The sequence below is a fragment of the Dipodomys spectabilis genome, unplaced genomic scaffold (genome assembly GCF_019054845.1).
Source record: "Dipodomys spectabilis isolate Male_0828 unplaced genomic scaffold, ASM1905484v1 ptg000145l, whole genome shotgun sequence".
Classification (NCBI taxonomy): Eukaryota; Metazoa; Chordata; class Mammalia; order Rodentia; family Heteromyidae; genus Dipodomys; species Dipodomys spectabilis.
This window is the reverse complement of record NW_024870822.1, coordinates 2,959,934-2,982,333: the sequence shown is the minus strand read 5'-3', so window position 1 is coordinate 2,982,333 and position 22,400 is coordinate 2,959,934. Positions and strand designations below refer to the sequence as shown.

The 22,400-nt window shown below is 40.9% G+C and overlaps 3 protein-coding genes across 6 annotated transcripts in view; 2 read left to right on the top strand and 1 right to left on the bottom strand.

The window, feature by feature from the left end:
* Window positions 1–6,125: 6,125 nt before the first annotated feature.
* On the top strand, window positions 6,126–9,260 carry Rag1 (recombination activating 1). The gene has a single exon (XM_042691791.1). The coding sequence runs from the start codon at window positions 6,126–6,128 to the stop codon at window positions 9,258–9,260; it is 3,135 nt and encodes a 1,044-aa protein (XP_042547725.1).
* A 9,732-nt stretch (window positions 9,261–18,992) lies between these two features.
* On the bottom strand, window positions 18,993–20,576 carry Rag2 (recombination activating 2). Its single transcript, XM_042691748.1, has one exon. It carries the CDS (start codon window positions 20,574–20,576, stop codon window positions 18,993–18,995), a length of 1,584 nt encoding a protein of 527 aa, XP_042547682.1.
* Window positions 20,577–20,996: 420 nt separating this feature from the next.
* LOC122117715 (intraflagellar transport associated protein) overlaps window positions 20,997–22,400 on the top strand; it is a 68,763-nt gene continuing 67,359 nt past the window's right edge. For 2 of the 4 annotated variants that reach the window (XM_042691507.1, XM_042691504.1), the window contains exon 1: window positions 20,997–21,133. The gene's annotated coding sequence lies outside the window, so the exon portion shown is untranslated. Of the gene's footprint in view, window positions 21,134–21,330; window positions 21,379–21,622; window positions 21,693–22,400 lie in introns of those variants that run through there. The other 2 variants (XM_042691506.1, XM_042691505.1) reach the window with 2 other exon arrangements.

The following is a 22,400-nucleotide window of genomic DNA, read 5'->3' as shown; positions in this document are numbered from 1 at the left end:
TTGAACTCAAGCCTGGGCACTGTCCTTGAGCTATTTTGCTGAAGGCTACAGCTCCACTTCCAGTTTTCTGGTGGTTAATTGGAGATAAGAGTCTCACAGATTTTCCTGCCTAGGCTGGCTTTGAACTGTGATCTTTAGATCTCAGCCTCCTAAGTAGCTAGGATTAGCATGAGCCACCAGCGTCTGGCTTAAAGGGAAGATTTACAAAGGAACTTTGGTAACAGGAGCCAGGACTAGACCTGGCCCTTCTCCCTCCTCAGAGCCCAAGTCCCATCCCTGGTCAAAGTATATTCTTTCAAGTTTCTCTCCATTACTATTAAAAGTAATTAAATTATTAAATTAAACTATTAAATTATTATTAAAAGTAATTTCATCTACCCTGTTAATTAATTGAGAGGACAACCAATGATGCTTGAAATAGCTAGTAGGTCAAAAGAGTTATCTGAGGAAAGTTTGGGAAATGTGGTTAGTATGGTATACTGAAAATACAGTGCTGTCTTTCCAATGTAATGAAGAGTTTTGCAAAGATGAATCTAACTAGGGCTGGAGAATACTCAGATGTCACTGTTAGATCTGCTCCCCTCCCCATCTATTTTTTTTTTGGTTGGTTGCGGGGCTTGAACTTGGGGTCTGGGCTCTGTCCCTGAGTGCTTTCACTTAAGGTTAGTGCTCTATCATTTTGAGCAACAGTGCCACTTCTGGTTTTCTGGTGGTTAACTGGAGATGATTCTGAGCCTTTCTTGCCTGGGCTGGCTTTGAACTATGAGCCTCAGTTCTCAGCCTCCTGAGTAGCTAGGATTAGAGGCATCAGCCACCAGCCCTTGCCCACAGCCCCCATTTTTGCTGACATGTATAAAACAACACAATTTGATTGGTTTTACTTGTGTATATAATTTTTATTACCAGAAGAAAACCATTCTCCCTTTTTTAAAAATTGAAAATGGTATTGCTAATGGCCAATGACTTTCAGAATGACCCCTGCAAGTTTTTATCCAAAGCCACTTGAATTTTTTGTTTAAAAGTCTTTTAGCATCTGAGTATGTGCAGACTCTGGCTTGTTGCAGGTTTCAAGAGCTCTGTGGTCTTTGTTTCTAATGTAGATACAGCCTTATAATTTACAGCAGCTCTCACTAATTAAAATTGTAAGCATAATTACTATCCATGATACTTATTATTAGGTTGCATCCATAAAGCTCAAAATTCACTTCATCCTTTCAAGTAGTGAGTAATTAGTTTCTTTGGGTTTGTAGCTTTATCATCTCTTTATGACCCATTGGGAGGAAATAAACAACCAACCTCCCAAAAGACTGTTTTAAAAAGCCAGAAATATATTGTCCAGCTCGTTCAATGAGGCTAATACAATGTGGAAAATATTGCTTTCCTTTGCTTTAGTAGCTACTTTATCTTCACATTTACTAAAAAATAATTACTGAGCATGCAATCCTAATATGCAATATTAGGAAGATAAGATCAATCACTCAAATATTCTGTCTTAAATGACATTAAAGTCTTTCTAGAAGAATTATATCACACACACAATTTTAAATTATACATCTACATGATATAAATGATCCTAACCATTTGTCAGGACAGGGAATGACTTTTTTTTTTTTTTTTTTTTTGCTGTATGATCAACATCTAATTCCCAATAGTATATTAAAACAAGAGATCTAGCTAAGTTACAGAAATGGCCCAGATGCCCTACAATGGATGAGTGGATCAAGAAAATGTGGTATGGCTCTTTCCCTCTGACGAGGTGAAGGCCACGGCAGCTACTTGCAGTTATGGCTGAGATTCAAGCTTGGGATCTGCGCGGCAAGAAGGAGGAGGAGCTGCTGAAGCAGTTTGGACCACCTGAAGATGGAGCTGTCCCAGCTGCCATCGCTAAAGTGATGGGTGGCGCACTGTCCAAACTGTCCAAAATACAGTGGTACAATTTTGAATTCCTTTGAGAACTTCTGTGACTCAGAATCTTCTTGGAAACAAAGGGCAACCTCAAATAAAAGCTTGGATACAATAGGATACAATAGGAAACAGAACAAGGAAAGTGAAGGAGTGAAAAGTTAAAAAGCCAGCCAGGTTATGGGTGGTTCATGCCTGTAATCCCAGTCCTAAGGAGATTGAAATTTGAGGATCTAGGTTTGAAACCAAACCCGGGGAAGAAAAGTCCATGAGATTCTTATCTCCACTAACTACTAGAAAACTGGAAGTGACACTGTGCCTTGAAGTTGCTAGTCTTGAGCAAAATAGCTCGAGGACAGCACTCAGGCCCTGAGTTCAAGCCCCACGACCAAAAGAAAATAGTAAATATTACTCATATTGGATGGAGAGAGGAGGAAGACCTTGAGAAAAGGATGCCAGGCATAATGCCCAGCACAAAGGAGGTAGGGCGATACTTGCAAGTGGTGAAAAGTTTGTCACAGGAACTTGGTGGAGCCTCTGACTTGGGCTGAGATCCACACATGTCTGGTCTTGGCAGTGACAGAGCTCACATAAGTTGATGCTTGGAGGGGCCTTCTGTTCTGTTTGCACAGATAAAGCATTTTCTGTGGTGGATGTTGTTGAAAAATGAGTCTTAGTAAGTTGTTCCAGACTCAGAGGGTTAACTGTGCCTTGAATCAGGGTTGGATGCTGAGCCTGAAATCTGTATGGCTGTGGAAGTGTCACCTCAGTGAGCTTTGGAGGAAGAGTTCTAATATTCTTCAGGATGGCACCAGGTACAGTCTTTGTATTTGTTGACAATGGCTGATAGCCTGATGTTGGAGGTTTAGCATCAGGCTCCAACTGTGGTTGTGGGGGCTGAGTTGGGTCTTCCATGGAGGCTGAGTTAGAGTCTTCCAGTTAGGCTGACTTAATGGCTTCAAAAAAGGTTGAGTTGAGGTCTTCTGCCAAGGCTGAGTTGAAGTCTTCAGCTGAGGTACAGTTGGGATCTCCTGCAGATGCTGAGTTGGGATCTCTTGCACAGGCTGTGCTGAAGTTTCCTGCTGAGCCTGTATTGCAGTGTCCTGCTAAGGCTGTGCTGGAAGCTCATACAGAGGTTGTGTTAGACTTTCCTGCAGAGGCTGTGCTGGAGTCTGTGTTAAGTTCTCCTGTGGCGAATGAGTGGAGATCTGTAGAAACTGAGTTAACGAGTCTCCTGCAGGGGATGAGTTGGGATCCCCGGCAGAGTTTGTGCCGGTGTCTCATGTACAAGTTTTGCTGGAGTCTCATGCAGAACCTGAGTTGGAATCTGCTGCAGTGTCTGTGGTGGGGTCTTTTGCAGAGGTTGTGCTGTTTTGGTCTCATGCAGAGCTTCGATGGGGGTCTCCTGCAGACACTCAGTTGGGACTGTCTGCATATTTGAAGAAACTAATAGGTTGCTGATCTTGAAGTGGATTTGTTAATTGTGGAGGAACTGTGGTCTTCTTCAAGGATGGAGAATTTTCACTCTGTAGTAGGTCCTGAAGTTGTGGAAAGCAGTAGGCATTGGTTGAGATGTGACCTTGTGTGTCATTGGAGTCCAGGTTGGAGTCAGACCTGTGATGGAAAATGGGGCTTGGGTTGGAGAATCCCTGGGTGGTGCTGAAAGGTCAGTTAAAGTCTCCTGTATGGTTGGAGACAGTGCTACCTCCATATTGGATTCTGGAGTGAAGGTAATTTCCACATCAAAAGGATGAACTGTGACTTCAGTCAGATGGGGATGCTGAGACTGAATCTTATCTGGGGGTAGAAAGGTTACCTCAGGTTCTTCTGGAGAAGTTGTTGTCATCTTCAGAGCTGAAAAATGTTCATGCTCTATGGTGGAGTCTGGAGTTTCTGTAACTGCCAGGTCAAATTGTTGAAATATTACATTGGGCAATGCTGAATGCTGTTTCATTCTGACCTGTGATGAGAACTGTCACCCCCTGATTTTCTTCAGATTGCCCCACAACCTCCATAGGTGGCTTTGTAGGCAGACCTGGGGCCTCATCTACTGTTGGAGGAAGTTCATCTTCAACAACAGCTTGCACAGTTACAGTCCGTTGGATGTGTACAGGTTGAAGTGTTATCCAAGGGCACTTTTTTAGGTCCTTAGAATGTTTGGCTGTAGTAGAGATTTCTGGAGTGTGAGTTTCAGGTCCACAGGTTGAGATGTGACACTGGGCAATACTAGATTCTGAGTTACATCTTGATTTGGAGTGGGAACTGTCATCTCATAATGCACTGGAGGTTGCACTGCCATCTCATGAGGTGGCACTGGAAGCTGAGCTGGATCTTCATCCTGAGTTGAGGGAAGTTCTATGTCCACCGGAAGTACTGGAACTACTCCACCTTCTCAGGGAGTTGAGCAGGCAGAGATGAAGCCATTAGAGAAGTTGTAGAAGCAGTTTGCTGCTTGTGAGAATTCGGAGTCTGAGTTGTAGTCTCTTGATGGACTGAGGAAGATCCAACATTTTCAGGGCCTTGAAGAGTCTGGGAAGGGAGACCAGACTGGGTTGGAGAAAATTCAACTGGCTCATTAGTCTGTGGAGTTATGGTCATCTCCAGATCCACATGTTTCACTGTGGTTTTAGGCAATGCTAGTTCATTAGATCTAAAGGTGACAATCCCCAGCTATCTGACAGCGGAGGAATACAATAATCCATACTGGGTATTGGTGATAAAACTGGAAGTCCTTGCTGGCTGGCTGGAAACTCAGTACTTTCGGAGGGCTTGGGGGAGCAGAGAAGTGCTCTATTGTTGGCTTGGAGAAGATTCTTCAGGAAGCTCTTGGCATGGTGAGCTTGGACCTCTCGTAGAGATTGAGCTGTCAGCTCATGGTTTGGGAGACTTGCGTCTATGTTCTCCATTGGGGCCTCTGGAGCTTGAACAGGAGCCTTCTGCTCACCTGGAGGTGTGACTCCCTCAAAAGGTTTTTCAGGTTGAGCTGGGATTCTAGATGGCTTTCAGAAGCTTATCCAAACTCTGGGAGCTCTGAAGGTGGAGCTCACACCTCTTGTTTGGTAGGTGACAATTCTTCCTCCAGAGGTCTCCCTGGAGGATGGGCTGCAGTCTGTTGGTGACAGGGAGTAGTGAAGGTAATCTGCACATCTGCAGGATGAACTGTGGCATTTGGCAATGTTGAAAATTGAGTTTTATTTTGCGAATCATTGACTAAGGGGAGACCATGAAGATACCTTCTGGAAGTGATAAAGTGTGTTCTGTACCTTTGAGTGCTGTCTACACAAACCAACATTTTTCATTGAGATAAAAATACTTAGGATTTGCATACCCTGTTGTATATTTGTTACTTCTCAATGAAAAGCTTTTTTTCTAAATTATCATTCCTAGGTTGGAATAAAGAGGAAACAAATACACAATAGTAGGAAATTCTAAAATAAACATCTGGATACGTTAAAAAAAGAAAATGTGGTACGCATATACAATGGAAATTTACTAATTCATTTAGAACGAATAATACTATTTCATTTGCAGGGAAATGGATGAGCCTGGCAAAAATCATGTTACATGGAGTAAGCCAGGCTCAGAGAGACAGATGGAGCATGTTTTCTCTCAGATGTGCAAGCTAGATCTAAAACACAAATATGAACGATAATATACACAGGCTTAATACATTATACACAGAAACAAACTGATTAAAGGATGATTAGTTTGAGAAAGAATCAGAAGGTGTAATTCCTCAGAACAACTAATGTAGTGTTTATCAAAATGACTATCAAGAAGTGGAAACAGATTTTTCGTGGGTGAGAGAAGGTCAAAAAGGGGGGACACATGAATGGAAGGAGGCAGGGTGAGCAAACACAGCCATTATATTCGATGTACATTATGTAAAGCATGAACTATGTAACTTGAGGGTAGGAATAAGAGAGGGGAAATTCAGGAGAACAAAGGAAGTTGACACTGACCAAGAAGCACTGTACTTGTAACCTGACTTCTGGAATTGTAACCCCCTTTTACAACTCCTTATTAATAATAAAAAATGAAAAAAAAATGAAAAAAGATAATAAAAAGCACTGGCAGAGCACGTCAAACATGTATAAAAAAGGGATGAGTGAGTAATTAAATGTTGCATTTGCTTTCTTTGTATGACTCTCAATTGCATCTGTAGAATATTGACGTGTTTCCTGACCTGGCTTGTTTTCACTATCCCAGGCACCTCCATCAGCATGGCTGCCTCCTTGCCACCCACCTTGGGATTCAGTTCTGCTCCTGATGAAATTCAACATCCACATATTAAATTCGCAGAGTGGAAATTTAAGCTATTCAGGGTGAGATCTTTTGAAAAGGCACCGGAGGAAGCCCAAAAGGAAAAAAAGGAGGAGGCATCTGAGGGGAACCCTGCTTTAGAGCAATCGCCATCAGTCCCGGAAAAGGCTGGAGTTCAGAAGGCAGTCCTGATTCAACCAGCCTTGAAGGGCCACCCTAAGTTTTCAAAGAAAGTCCACGATGATGAGAAAATAAGAGCCAAAGCCATCCACCAAGCCAACCTCCGACGCTTCTGCCGCATCTGCGGGAATTCTTTTCAAACTGATAAACACCGGAGGAGATACCCTGTCCATGGGCCGGTGGATGCGAAAACCCAAAGCCTGTTACGGAAGAAGGAAAAGAGAGCCACTTCCTGGCCTGACCTCATCGCCAGGGTTTTCCGGATTGATGTGAAAGCAGATGTCGACTCGATCCACCCCACTGAATTCTGCCACAATTGCTGGAGCATTATGCACCGCAGATTTAGCAGTGCTCCTCGTGAGGTTTACTTCCCCAGGAACACAACCATGGAGTGGCACCCCCACTCACCATCCTGTGATGTCTGCCACTCTACCCGGCAGGGGCTCAGGAGGAGGAGACATCACACCCATGGGCAGCTCAGCAAAAGAATCAAAATGATGCTTGATCGAGCCAGACAAGTCCGGCAGCGCAAGAGAAGAGCTCGGGCAAAGGTCAGCAGCAAGGCAGTCATGAAGCAGATTGCCAGCTGCAGTAAGATACATCTCAGCACCCAGCTCCTGGCGGTGGACTTCCCCGCCTACTTCCTGAAATCCATCTCCTGCCAGATTTGTGAACACATTCTGGCAGACCCGGTGGAGACCAGCTGCAAGCACGTCTTTTGCAGGGTCTGTATCTTCAGATGTCTCAAAGTCATGGGGAGCTATTGCCCCTCGTGTCGCTATCCCTGTTTCCCTACTGACTTGGAGAGTCCAGGGAAATCCTTTCTGAGCATCCTGAACTCTCTCCTAGTCAAATGCCCCGCCAAAGAGTGCAACGAGGAGGTCAGCTTGGAAAAATACAACCACCACGTCTCAAGCCACAAGGAGTCGAAAGAGACGTTGGTGCACATCAATAAAGGAGGGCGACCCCGGCAGCATCTCCTGTCCCTGACCCGCAGGGCTCAGAAGCACCGACTGAGGGAGCTCAAGCTGCAAGTGAAGGCGTTTGCCGACAAAGAGGAAGGTGGAGACGTAAAATCCGTGTGCCTGACCTTGTTCTTGCTGGCGCTGAGGGCGAGAAACGAACACAGACAAGCCGACGAGCTGGAAGCCATCATGCAAGGCCGGGGCTCGGGCCTGCAGCCGGCCGTTTGCTTGGCTATCCGGGTCAACACCTTCCTCAGCTGCAGCCAGTACCACAAGATGTACAGGACCGTGAAAGCCATCACGGGCAGGCAGATCTTCCAGCCGCTCCACGCCCTGCGCAATGCCGAGAAGGTCCTCCTGCCGGGCCACCACCCTTTCGAGTGGCAGCCACCTCTGAAGCAGGTGTCATCCCGCACCGACGTTGGCATCATCGACGGTCTGTCGGGGCTGTCCACCTCGGTGGATGATTACCCGGTGGACACCATTGCCAAGCGGTTCCGCTACGACGCGGCCTTGGTGTCAGCCCTGATGGACATGGAAGAAGAGATCTTGGAAGGCCTGCGATCCCAGGATCTCGAGGACTACCTGAGCGGGCCGTTCACCGTGGTGGTGAAGGAGTCTTGCGACGGCATGGGGGACGTGAGTGAGAAGCATGGGTCGGGACCAGCCGTCCCGGAAAAGGCCGTTCGCTTCTCCTTCACCATCATGAGGATCAGCGTGGCCCAGGGCGCACGCGCGGCGAAGGTGTTCAAGGAAGCCAAGCCCAACTCGGAGCTGTGCTGCAAGCCCCTGTGCCTGATGCTGGCGGATGAGTCTGACCACGAGACCCTGACGGCCATCCTCAGCCCTCTCATCGCCGAGAGGGAGGCCATGAAGAGCAGCGAGTTGAGGCTGGACATGGGAGGGATCCTCCGGACTTTCAGGTTTATCTTCAGGGGCACCGGGTACGATGAGAAACTGGTCCGGGAAGTGGAAGGCCTGGAGGCTTCGGGCTCCGTCTACATCTGTACCCTGTGTGATGCCACCCGCCTGGAGGCCTCCCAGAATCTCGTTTTGCATTCGATCACCAGGAGCCACGCGGAGAACTTGGAGCGCTACGAGGTCTGGCGTTCCAACCCCTACCACGAATCGGTGGAAGAGCTGCGGGATCGCGTGAAAGGCGTCTCCGCCAAGCCTTTCATCGAGACCGTCCCTTCCATCGACGCCCTCCACTGTGACATTGGCAACGCCGCGGAGTTCTACAAGATCTTCCAGCTGGAGATCGGAGAGGTGTATAAACACCCCGGGGCTTCCAAAGAGGAAAGGAAACGCTGGCAGGCCACGCTGGACAAGCATCTGCGGAAGAAGATGAACCTCAAGCCCATCATGAGGATGAATGGCAACTTTGCCAGGAGGCTCATGACCAAAGAGACGGTGGAGGCGGTCTGCGAATTAATCCCCTCCCAGGAGAGGCACGAAGCTCTCAGGGAGCTCATGGACCTTTACCTGAAAATGAAGCCCGTGTGGCGCTCCTCATGTCCAGCTAAAGAGTGCCCAGAGGCCCTCTGCCAGTATAGTTTCAACTCGCAGCGCTTTGCCGAGCTGCTGTCTACCAAGTTCAAGTATAGGTATGAGGGCAAAATCACCAATTACTTTCACAAGACCTTGGCACACGTCCCTGAAATTATTGAGAGGGATGGCTCTATTGGGGCTTGGGCTAGTGAAGGAAACGAATCTGGGAACAAACTGTTCAGACGTTTCCGGAAAATGAACGCCAGGCAGTCCAAGTGTTATGAAATGGAAGATGTTTTGAAGCATCACTGGCTGTATACGTCCAAATATCTCCAGAAGTTTATGAATGCTCACAAAGCATTAAAAGACTGTGGGTTTACCATAGATTCTAAGGTAACCGTCGGGGACACGTCAACCCCAGAAGACTATCTGGAAAGCCAAGATTCAATGGAGTTTTGAGTAGGAAAATCCCTCAGGAGTTGGTATTTTTTATCTTGTTTGGGAGGGCAGCTCAATCTTCCTTTGGGTTGCAAGGAGGCCTTCTAGCATCCTTTACTTCGGTGTGTGTGTGTGGAGGAATCACCACCCCAGAAGTTGGAGTGAGAGGCCACAGGTGCTGTAACCAAGGTCAGGCACGGATAACAGATGAGCCGATTGCCCGAGCCACTTTAGTAAGCTCAGAAAAGCAACAGGAGAAATCAGTTATTTGAAAGCTCAATAGCTCAGCGCAGAACTAACTGCAGGGGACCCGAGATGAACAAAGGTGTGTGCGTGTGAAGCTTGAGCATCCTGGAAATCAAAGCCAAGGTTGTCAAAGAGCAGCCAGCAAGGCCAGGAAAGGAATTTGTCTTGTTGTCTTTTTATTTAAGTCTCAATTTAGTATTTTTTTTGTATTGAGAGAAATGTTTTTTTTCTATTTCATTTTTTGGTAAAATTCTTTATTTTATACATTTCGAACATCTTGATTTATTCTATAAGATTAAAACGCGCTTTGAAGGTTCCTTTGACAATAGCTCACATTTTGAATGGTGCAAATGACACCTACAGAATGCTCTCTCAGGGCATTTTTTTTTTCATTCATTACATATATGCAGAAATAACTTACATTCAGAAAAGTTTCAGGAAATCAGCACTTTTCTGAGTTGAAGTGGTATTTCTATTGCCACCTTTGGAGTTTAAGAGGTCATCTACTGCTGTCCTGAATTTTTCAATAATGAAGTTAGACAATACATTTCTTCCCCAAATACCTGTTTCATTAGCTATCAGTAGTCAAGTTTGATTGTGTTTCCTCTTGGATTTCAAGTAATTTAGAGTCTAAGATTTTTTTCCCCATACAGTCACTAGGTTATAGAGTCTTTTTTTTTTAAAGTTTGCTCAGTGTCTAAAATCACATTTAATGTCATACTGAAATTTTCTGCTAGATTTTTCTCTATATAAAATTTGGGACAATTTTAGTAAAATATAGGTTTCATAGGGTCTTCCCCCTTTGTTATGTGTTATTCCTTCAGTTATGATCAGTTAAGTTTCAGTATATTGAAATTTTCATAGCCATATTAACTGCACTTTTCTCCCTTGTTGAGTTTAGCTGACTACTCATAATGCAGTGGAAGAATTAATATTTGTATATTGTTTATTTTTTCCATGTTGCTATTCTTTTTTATACTTATTTTGCCTCACAAGAATTCTATGGTGTAGGCAGTATATTGTATTGGATGGAAAGTTCAATAATTTTCCTGAAGTTACAGGGATGATCAATACCTGATCTTGAATTTGAACTTATTCTTTTTGTTTCTAATTTTCTTGGTTTTGGTTTTGTACCACTAAAATTAATCACTAGTTTGGTTTATAAATCAGCATCAGAATCAGGAGCCACAACTGTCATTACAGTTTATAACTCTGAGATGACATCTTTCAGTGGCAGGAGTGAGTAAATTGTGTGTGTGTGTGTGTGTGTGTGTGTGTGTGTGTGTGTGTGTGTACTGGTACTTGAATTCAGGGCCTCCAGATCTTTGATTAGCTTTTTTACTCAAGACTTGGCATTCTACCACTTGAGCCACAGCTCCACATCTGGCATTCTGCTGGTTAATTGTGGATAAGTTTTATGGACCTTCTTGCCTTGGCTGATTTCAAACCTCTCAGTTCTCAGATCTTAGCCAGCAGAGTAGCTATGATTACAGATGTGATATACCAGTGCCTAGCTTAGAACTGGGTGAATTAAAAAAATTATTGTAAAGGCGATGTACAGAGGGGTTACAGTTACATGATTCATATAATGAGTACATTTCCTTCTGAATAGTGTCAACCCCTCCCTTAATCTTTCCCAGTTTTTCCCATCCCCCCCCCCCAAGTTGTATAGTTCATTTCCAACATAGTGTGTCTAGTGGGTTTCACTGCTGAATTAGTTCACCCTTTGTCCCACCATTTCTGTGTTTGCCCTTCCCTTCCCCAAATCAGATAAACTTATATATAATGCATTTGTATGTATTGAACTTTCTGACAGAAGAAAGTAATGCTATACATCTAAAGAGTCAGTGAGAATCTCTTCTGGCTCCAGTAATTTGAAAACCATTGTCTGCATCCTTAGGAATTTGGGATTTTCCAGTTGCTAGCAATTAAGAGCAAGCATGGAATTTTATGTTTTAGTGAGTCATAATGATATGTTAGTGTTAATTAGTTTTTTTCTTCCTTTGATTTTATTGGCCATAATTGCCACTCTTTATGCACAGTATATCAAAGAGCTTTGTAATTTAGTTGTCAAACATGCATCAGTGACATTATCTTAAATGGTATGCATTTGGTGCTTTTTACAGGGATTGAACTCAGTGTCTTCCATTAAAAATGCATCAGTTTTCCTTGCTTTTTACATGGAGAATATCAAAGACATTCATAACTTAGTTGTCAAAACATGTACATATGTTAATATTGCTTTTTTCTGGCTAACTCTTCATTTTGCATTTTGGAAATAAATGGGCTTTCCAAGACACCACTCCCTTCCTTCCCTTCATCCTGACTTATCCATACAGCATGTCTGTGCACTAATAAGCCACTAAATTCATATAATCATCCTGCTCCTTGAAGCATGCTGTTTTGTAGACACCCAGCCTCTTGTTTCTATCTGTTACTCAACTGGTGGCACTGTAAATACTTTCCAATATTAAATCCCCGTTTTCTAGCATTGTAGGAACTATTTCCAATGCATGTGACTAAGAACATGATTTATAGGACAACCTTTCCACTGGTTCCTTAATCAGATCACATTTTTGAGAAACCTCAAGAACATCTGGCCACAGGAATTTCAATATGAATAAATGACTCCTATCGTTATATATCCTAAACCCTGGGTTTATATTTGAGTTTTATTTTTTAACAATGTTCATTGTAAGTGCAGTCACATGCTTCAGGGAAATTCACCACAGTGAATGGAGTATTATTTTTTGAAGTATAGACTGGGACTTCTGAAGTGCAATGTGTTCTGTTTTTCTTTTTCTTTCTCCTGTGAAACATGCTTCTGCAAGTTTCCCTGCCAACCCACTGAGGTGCACTGCAGGGACCAGTGAGAGTTGCTGATGAAAATTGATGAATAGTTGGTATGAGGTTAAGAAGAGCTTTGGGACTAATACACACGCTCACAGATGCCAGAGCAGTAGGGAAAGATGTCTTTTTCTTCCAAGTGAACTGGAATTTTGCTTTGCCTGAATTTGTTTTCACAGAATATGGATGGAGATAAAGATTTGCTTGGCTAACAGTGGGGGACTCATTTACATCAAAGAGAATTCAAATTTCATAAGCCAGAAGGCAGGATTTGTAGGTACCACTGCTGGTTTTTGATTATAAATGTTTGTATCGTTAGTTGTTGTATGACTGATGTTTTATTCTTTCTATGCTAAGAGATTTTTAAATGAAAGTAGACATTTTGTACCCATCTCACCTTTCCCCCATCAACTACAGGAATCTACTATAAGTACACTTCAGAATTAATTTTTTATGAGAGTTTTCTTCTGATGGAATCACACTTCATTTTACTTTCTTGCAAATAATCATACATTTTGTTTAATGATTTCCAAGAGTTTTTTTTTAATTCTTTTTAAGGAAATTTTGAGTACCAGAATGCAATGGTTTTATTTCATGTATAGAACCTGTTAATTGTTATTGTTAATTGTTTTCAAATTAAAAGGATTGACTTTCAACTTATTGTTTTGATATTTTCATTCATTAATAATGTCATTATTGTTCAGTTTTGAAGTTGTGTTTGAAATAAAAGCTTAATATTTGAAAAGAACTTTGATTTATATTGTCATTACATTTTTGCATTTTAGTAGCATTGAGTACAATACTTAAAACACCTTTGCCTTGAAAGAAATACAAATATATTTGTTATTCTTTGAAGTAAAGAATATTAGCATACTCATAAAGAGCATAATTTATCCTAAAGTCAGAGGAGGTAATTTGTTTCCAGATTTAAATAATAAACCTTTCATTTGTTTTTCAATTTTTTCCAAACCTGGTGAAGATATAAAATCTTCTCCAGCAAATTATCTTTTGAAAGTCTAAGATTTTACGTGTTTATAAATAAATTATTGGACACAAAGATAGTTGGCCCAACTACATCACAAAACCACAAACTCAAGATATGCAAATTGCATTTTATTAATCAAACAATCTTCACATAGAACTTCAGGTGAAGTTGAGAGAACAATGTGCTTATAAGGTTGCTTTATAGATGAGCATTGTGTTTACAAAATGCACCAAATGCCAGAGCTTTTGGGATATTGTTTCTTTTCATATACATAATGCAAAGTCTGGATGCTGAGATTCTGACATCACCTGCAATCTTTCTATTTATGTAATGCAAACAACTTTCAAATATTTCAAGTGGGAGACCTTCTATATTATGTCCTATCCTCGATCTATTTCTCAATCTTGGACTTTTAATAAATGCTTATTGCTAGATACTGTCCAAAACACTACTGAAAGAAGAATTGAACTGTAGATTCAGCTCCCAAACTACACTTACTGATCAACCTTCAAAAGGCATATGATTATACCTTTCCTCCTTATTCAAGTTAATTGAATACATGTTTGTTAGAGTGATGTTTGGAGACAGGATGAAGAATTACTTCTCTTAGAAGTGACTGTGCCATGTTAGATTCTTCTTGACAGAATTAGGTTTGGGAAAAGATGGTGTCTTTTATGGTAAATTCCAAGTCAAACAGCAATTTCCATACTAGTGTGAAGTCGGATAGCGTATAAGTAGTTTGGAATTCTTGTCACTGGGGATTATAATGGCTGTCTGTTCTTTCTAAATTTACCATGATAACTATTCTATATCATCTGCTTCCTTTCAAGTAGAAAAATAATAAATTTAACTCAGGACCTAATTTTCTTCTGTGAGTTTTGCTGTACTTTTGTTTTCCGAGTTCCGAGGTATTATGATTGATCAAAGTATTACTTAGAACAATGAATTTATCTTGACAGTCCATCATGCATTTATCAGAGTCATAAAAATCACAAGACAACCTCAGAAGTGGCTTCCTTTCTGTCTATATATAATGAACACAATTCAAGCCAATGAACATTTATTGAACAATTATAATGAACCTCAAATTATGCTTTCTGTTGGGCATATAAAATTAAGAAAGAAACTGTGGTTTCTTTATAGAATCCCACTGCCAGAAAAGACAGATAGATAAATAATTGCTATGTAAGTTGATTGACACTATAAAGAGAGATAGTTTGGGTGAAAAGGTGAGTGTTAGAATCTTTTAGGCTAAAGTCTTCCTGGAGAACATCATTATTGAATAAAGCTTGAAATGGATGATAGGGGAAGGATTTTTCCATTTGGAGGATATGCAGCATTGATGGGGATCAGGTATAGAGTATAGGAAAGGGGAAGGATGGCTCTGAAGAATCATGCCATGCTATAATAAAGCATTTGGATTTTAACCCAAAGAAAATGAAGATTTTTTTAGGTACTGTGCTTTGAACTCAGGCCCTGAACTTTTTTTGCTCAAGGCTAGTTCTCTGCCGTTTTAGCAACAACTCTACTTCTTTTTAAATTTGATTTTATTGCAAAGGTGATGTACAGAGAGGTTACAGTTACAGAAGTAAGGTAAGGAGTACATTTCTTTTCAGTGTTACCCCTTCCCTTATTTTCTCCTGCTTTCCCTCCCCCTGACTTCCCTTCCCCCAGGTTGTAAAGTTAATTTCTTGCATAGTGTCTAGTGAGTATCACTGTTGTATTGGCTCATCATTTGCCACACTGTTATGTAACAAGACTTAGTAAGAGATTATACTAGAGTTGTTTAGAGAAACACAAAATAGACTGTTTAAAATTGTGAGTGGACTTAGATTTGGTCACATACACACAGCACTGAATAGAGAGTAACCAGGGCTAGGATGTAAAAAATAAAACAAAACAAAAACCCCACACAAACTAGTAGCTGTTTAGTTCAAGAAGCTGGACACCTGAGAACATGAGAACACCATCTGCTCCACAGGAAAATGTCTCATGTTTGACCTTGGACACAGGCTGCCTAATAGGCCTCTCTCACATTCTCAGCTTTTTTTTTTTGATGGTGAATTGGTGATAACAGTCGCTCAGACTTCCCTCCGGGGAAGACTTCAAATTGTGATGCTCAGATTTCAGTCTCGGGTGTGACTGACCAAAACTTTGTAAAGTTAATTTCTTGCATAGTGTCTAGTGAGTATCACTGTTGTATTGGCTCATCATTTGCCACACTGTTATGTAACAAGACTTAGTAAGAGATTATACTAGAGTTGTTTAGAGAAACACAAAATAGACTGTTTAAAATTGTGAGTGGACTTAGATTTGGTCACATACACACAGCACTGAATAGAGAGTAACCAGGGCTAGGATGTAAAAAATAAAACAAAACAAAAAAGTTTTGGCTGATGGTTGTATTTTCAGAAAAGTCAGAGGTGTAGGAGGATGGAGGAGGTTGGGATACCAGTTGAGAGCTGCTTAACATAGTGTAAGCGAAAGGTAGTAAGAGAATGAGTAGCTTTTCTTAGTTCAACACAGTTACACTGGTACTGGTTATTACTACTTCAAGGTAAATAGCTCTACCTCTCTGGGGTGGTTAGATATACTCTGCACTGTAGCTGCTGCTGGCTAAATGCATGCATCCATTTCTCCTTTTTGGGCATACAATTAAGCTCCATTCCAACTTACCCTCTCAATGGTGAGGAGGCAACTCAAACTCTGGTGATGAGGATTTGCCAATGGTGAATCATTTTCAGATTGTAATATTTGGTTGGGCATACTTTCTCCATGTTTTGTTTTTCTTATCATTGTCTCTGAACTCTTGAGGACATAAGATGATAAAGATAGAAGACTTACTGAACAGAAAAAGCCTGACAAGCCTGAAATGGATTTTGGAAGAGAGCCACTCAGGAGAATAACTTGATATTTGCATAGGCAAGAAATATAATTTAATTGTGCAAATTCATTGGATTATTTTGGACTGTTTTGGTTTATTGCTTATTATGCTAAGACTTATTTTTCAAACTTCACCTGTGCAGTCAGTCAGAGGTTAATTGGTTTCATCTTTAGTTTACTCTCTCTCTCTCTTAGTAGATACTGAAGAGTCAATAACAAACTAATAATATTTCATGGTGGAATTGAGTCTACATGAGGAAAAACATAAGCAATAAATAATTATTATAAAATAAATTTTACTTGCTCACCCACAATGGAAGGTAGATGAAATTCATTCAAGCATTTGGTTCAATGGAGTCCAACAATGTGCCAGGCATTAAGTATCTAGAAATTACAAGGACTTTCTTCTAGTCCTGGGAGAACTTATAGCTGGTTGGAAAAGTCAGATATTCACCATAGTTACCATCCGGTATTTTGTTGGTTTAGACACAGTGGCAGAAGTCATTAAAAGGCAACATGGGCAGTGACAGTGCTTATATTAAATAGGTGGTTTTGCACGGGCTGAAGCATGTTGGACTTTGAATGCTAGAATCTTGGAATACAACACCAGACTCGTTTTCCTCCTAGTTCTTCCTTTTATTCTAACATGGGGGGACAGAAAACTACTGAAGCCATTAGTGCTATACTTTGAAGAATATCTAATAATTTTTGATGGATTATCCCTTCAGTTATTCATCCTTCATTCATTCTCTATTTATTTTGTCTTACATGACTAAGAACTGTTTCCGTGATGACATAAAAGATTTCTGTAGGGAAAGTTAGAAAGAAAGATGGAATGAGCAGACATTGGGAGTTTCAGTACAAGGAGTTTTTGTGCCCTGTGCTGCAGAATTCAGGAGGACATTAGACACTTCAAGTAAGTTTACAGGAGTCAGGAACAAGGGGGATGTGTATCTGTTCCATGGCAGAACTCCGGGAGACAGGGATGAACTAATAGTGACATCTGTTTAACTGAACAACAGTGAGATTTTATTTTTGCTTTTTGTTTTTATTTTATTTACATATTTTTTAGTGACAATCAGGAAGACCAGCAAGAGGTATCTGAGAAAATTAGTATGGAAAGAGACAACATCTAGATGATTGCAAGGAAGGCATGCTGTTTAGCTTGGGGAGAAAGGGACAGAATTATTTCTTTATGTTCAGGTGAACTCACCAGGGGTCTGGAAGCAGCGAAAAGAGAGAGGGAGAGACAGACAGACAGACAGACAGACACACACACACACACACACACACACACACACACACACACGCAGAGAGAGAGAGAGAGAGAGAGAGAGAGAGAGAGAGAGACCTAGTGAAGTCTGGGGATTAATACATCTTCAAAGACTGATAACAGCGAGGCAGGAAGAAATGCAGACATTATAGCAGAATGTAGTATAGAAGGGTGATGGCACAATATATATGATGTTTTCTAGAAGTCATAGAAGAGTCATTCTGAAAATATTCAAACTTCACCTTTATTTGGGTAATTATAAATGGTAATAATCTGAACAAATCCATACAAATAGAAGACATTTTTTACATTTTATTATTTTACACACATAATAGACATAAAAGTCTATACACCCACTTTCCCCAAAGAAACATTTATCAAGCAATATTATCAAAAGAGAATACAATTTTGTTCATCAAAGTTATTCCAGAATCAGGAGTTTATCTCCAGGGTAGAGTTCAATTTATTAATATTACCTTATTTTTAGCTGAGTGAGCTTCTATAGCTAAACATAAGGAAGTACTTCAGGAGGCAGGATGTTTGTTTCTAAATTTGTCTAGTAATCAAATGATGACTTGTAGCTTCAGTATTTTCTTTAAACATGATCCAGCAAGTATCTAGTTGAATCTTGGCAGGTTCACTGATTTTATAATATTTAGCAATAACAAACTCTACATGTTAACCAGAAAAATACCCATTCATATACATTTCTCCCCAACTTCAACCTCCTGCTTGCTAAATTTGAAACCTATTATTTTGGCAAATAACATAATTCTTTTCCATTAAGTTTATTTGGTGCTAATTTCTCAGCATAAGCTCATTTCCCTATTTTTCTAGAATTCTATATTGCAATGATTTCTGTTGTCTTATGAATACTCACTCACATGATTAACACATCATCAGGGTATCATGTCATAGAAAGAGGGGAGTTTTGAAGGAAATACATGATGCATTAAATTAAATGGTACTAAATTTAATGTCTAGTCTTCCATCATGTTAGAGGAAATCATACATACATATGTATAATTATATATATGTATATATATGTATAATTTGTTCTTTTCATATGGGTATAAGCCAAGAGATTGCCAAAAGTTATAAAAACACTAGAGTGAGATATATACAGTTAATCATTTTTAATTTTCAGCCAAACTGCTATGTTGAGCAAAACAATTTGACTTCTTTGTGTATTAGTTTTTTTTGTGTGCTAAATTTGCATTACCTATTCTACAGGTTCTTACCAAAATTGATATAAGGGCTACACATGCACTTTAATTATTATTACATCTTTCCTGAGTGAAAAACAATCAGATAAAAATTCTCCTTTAAAACTTCTCTGAGTAAAATACTTAAAAAATGTATCTGACGGTAGTTAGCTTGCATTAAAACACTAGCACTTAATTCACATAACCAAAATAAGAATTTTAAATAAAAACCAGAATTTAATTTTATTATTGTTATGATTTTCAAAAATAGGCCTAAAACAATTAAGGTTGAATATGAAAGGTTTTTCGCAAAACTAATCAAACAACCTCCTAACGAAGGATTTCTTGGCAGGAGTCAAGAGTTTCCCAGATCCTTTTTTGCGGTGAGCTTTCATTGGAGGCCGTTTTAAGGGTAAGACTCGTTTGGGAGTTTGTAATGCTCGTGCTATCTCCACATGCTCATTGCAATAATACTTGTTGCTTCCTTCTGACAAGTTTATGAGTGTGTGTTCTGCCAGATCCATGCACTGGGCGTGGACCCAGTGTCCATCTCCGTGAGAACAATAGATCATGGCAGGCTTGTTGAGCTCAGTTGAATAAAATGGTACCCATGTGTTGATATCTACATCACAAGTAGGGCAGCACGTTATCCAGTAGCCTGTCACAGATTCATCTTCTTCGTCCTCTTCATTATAGGTGTCAAATTCATCATCGCCATCAAAATTATTTGCTTCTGCACTGAAACAAAATTCTTCTGAATCCTCAAAGGGAGTAGAGTCCCCTGGATCTTCTGTTGAAGTCTGACTGTTTGTGAGTATTTTCTGATCTTCATTCACAACATCTTCAGAGCACTTCAACATATAGAAATAGAAAGCATCTGAAGTAGCCTGCTTATTATCTCCTGGGATGCCAAGGAAAATAGTTCCATTTCCCATGTTACTTCCAAACCATATCTTGCTATGCTTAATGTCTGGTGTCCAATCGGGAGTTTCCATCTCATGAATTTCTATCTTGTTGTCCTCTAAAGAGACAATGTTGCAGACCATTCTTTTTTGATTTTCAAGCTGATAGCCACCAAAAATAACAAACTCATCACTGTTTGTTTGAGTTAGTATTGCACTGGAGACAGAGATTCCTCCAGGCAAGACTGTGCAATTCACAGCTGGGCTACCCAAAGGGAGGTCAACCTTTATTCTGTATAGGTTGGCAGGTCGAGTATTAGTGGCAAGGGAATGTCCTCCTAAAATATAAACAGTATCATTTCTGGCAAGAGAGACATGGAAAGACAGTCCATCCTGAAGTTCAGGGAGAATGTATGATGTAGTACACCCAAATTCAAAATCCATCAAGAAAACATAAGGCAGACAATCAGCTACACTGTTCCATTTTTCTGTGGTTCTTTGAGTAAAAGGTATATATGACCTCCCTCCAAACAGAACACCCATGCTTTTCCCTCGACTATATACCACATCAATGGAATGGCCATATCTGGCTTCAGGAACATCTCCTACTAAGTCTTTCTCAGTGCACTGGAAAGTCACTTTTTTGTTGTTCTTGCAAATAAGAGACATACTGTAAAACTTATCTGAAAGTTCATTGTTTGGTGTTTTTCCTCCATGAATGATATATTGATACTTTTCAGAGTCAAAGCCACTTTTAAATGAACAGATGGCTGGGTACCGAAGAGGAGGTAGGTAGCAGGAATCTTTGGAGAAAACAGCAGGTTTCAGTTTGAGACAGTTATGTTTTACATCAAAGTGGAAAACTCCGGTGGGGCAGGACCTCTTTGGCCAACCTTTTTGGCCAAAGAAAAAAACTTGCCCATCAAAATTCATCAGTGAGAAGCCTGGTTGAATTAAGGCTATGTTATTGCTGACTGTTACCATTTGCAGTGACATATTTTCTGACTGAGAGCAGATCTTCTAGCTGAAAGAATTACAAATTACATGATTTAGAATATTTCTTTATGTAAATCGCTATACTTAAAGACTCTTTTTTTTTAATCTTGAGCATTTGGGGAGCATTTGGTCAAATTATATTTTATGCACGTATAGCAATACTACAATGAAATCTTACTATACAATTAATATATCCTCAAACTAACAACAAACAAACAAGCAAGCAAACAAAAAGAACAAGTTCAGGCATTTGGCCAAGCAATAAGCAGCAAAACCTTCCCACTGGACACAATCTGAGCAGCCGGGACGTGTTTTCGAGCTGTACCGTCTTTCCTTTAGACTTCTGGGAGTTGTAGTCCAGTTTTCCTAAAGCGTCCTCACAGGTCGGCCAAAAGAACTACACTTCCCAGGAATCCGTTCTCGGCGGGAAGTGCATCTAGGATAATTTGCCTTTGTTGCTCTTGGAGATGAGACTTCTAGGATGTCTGTCTGAATGAGGGCGCCAAAAGTGTGAAGTGACTAGATGGGAGCCGAAACAGACAACTAGGGAGTAGGAGGTGAGAGCTGGCTGACACAGACCCAAGGTTGGGGTAGGGACAGGCTTTAGTGGCCGGAAGGATGCCTGGCAAGGCCTGGAATTGCCAGATCCTCCTGGGATGACTCTAACAGGTGCGCCGGTAGTAGTGGACCTAAGTGTGCAGTTGCCTGGCAACCGCGGTCGGAAGGACGTCAGGGCTCGGAGTGCCTGTGCGGATGGCTGCGTGGACTTTGTAGCTCCATTCAATTGCACCCTTGAAGATCCGTGGGTTGCTGGGCGATGGGGGTGGGGTGGGAGTGGGGACGGGGCGTAACTAAGGAGCGGGTGAAGTTACCCCAGCAGTGACTGACTAAAGCAAAAGTTCTGTGAATTGCCTGATAATGTTACCACTCCTGTATTTAGTAATGATGGAGATACAGTAACTTTAGACGTTTGAAACTGCTGGTGTAAAGCCTCTCTCCCGCCCCCTTTTTATTCCTTAGCTGCTTTTCGTGCTGTTTTTAGGAAGCACAGACGTTCTTTCTCTCCCGGCCTAGGAGAATAGTTATTTCAGATCTCTTTCCAGCCCACCATTCGAGGTAATTCTTTAACGATTCTGTACTAATCAGGACCTAAGAGGTTCCGGATTTTCAGCGTTTTATATGAGTTAAACAGTTATTTACCAGATAATGTAAGCGTGCTAGATTTTTATTGTTACCCACCTTAGTGAGATTCAAAATAGAACTGTTCCCCATTTACAGAATGACGTTTTAGGCACTAAACGTTAGAAGAAACAAGACAAATACATTGACTTTTTCCTTTTTTTTCTTTTTTGGTGCCAGCATTGGGGCTTGAATTCAGGAGCCTAGGCACTGTCTCTTAGCTTTGTCACTGAAGACTAGTTCTCTACCACTGGAGGGACAGCTCCACTTCTGGCTTTTTGCTGCTTAAGTGGAAATAAGAATCTCATGAACGCTTCTGCGTTCTGGGATCTTAGATCTCAGCCTACTGAGTAGCAGATTTATTGACTTTTAAAAGAGTAAATTGTTAATCTACTTAAAGACATAGTAGAGTGGCAGCTAAGAGTATGGACTCTTAGTGCTGTATGGTTAGATTAGAGCCTGGCACTGTCCCTTAGAAGGTACATGCCTTTAGGCAAGCTATTTAATATGTCTGTGCTCCAGTTACCTTATCAGTAAAAGCAGATAAATTTATTTATATCTTGTGTTGATGTCAATTATGAAAACACTTAGAACACACAATAAATCACGGTTATTAGGATTGTCCTAAAATTTATCAAAAGTAAG

Coding starts and splice junctions, on each gene's coding strand:
- Rag1 (XM_042691791.1), top strand. CDS start 6,126: ATGGCTGCCTCCTTGCCACCCACCTTGGGATTCAGTTCTGCTCCTGAT.
- Rag2 (XM_042691748.1), bottom strand. CDS start 20,576: ATGTCACTGCAAATGGTAACAGTCAGCAATAACATAGCCTTAATTCAA.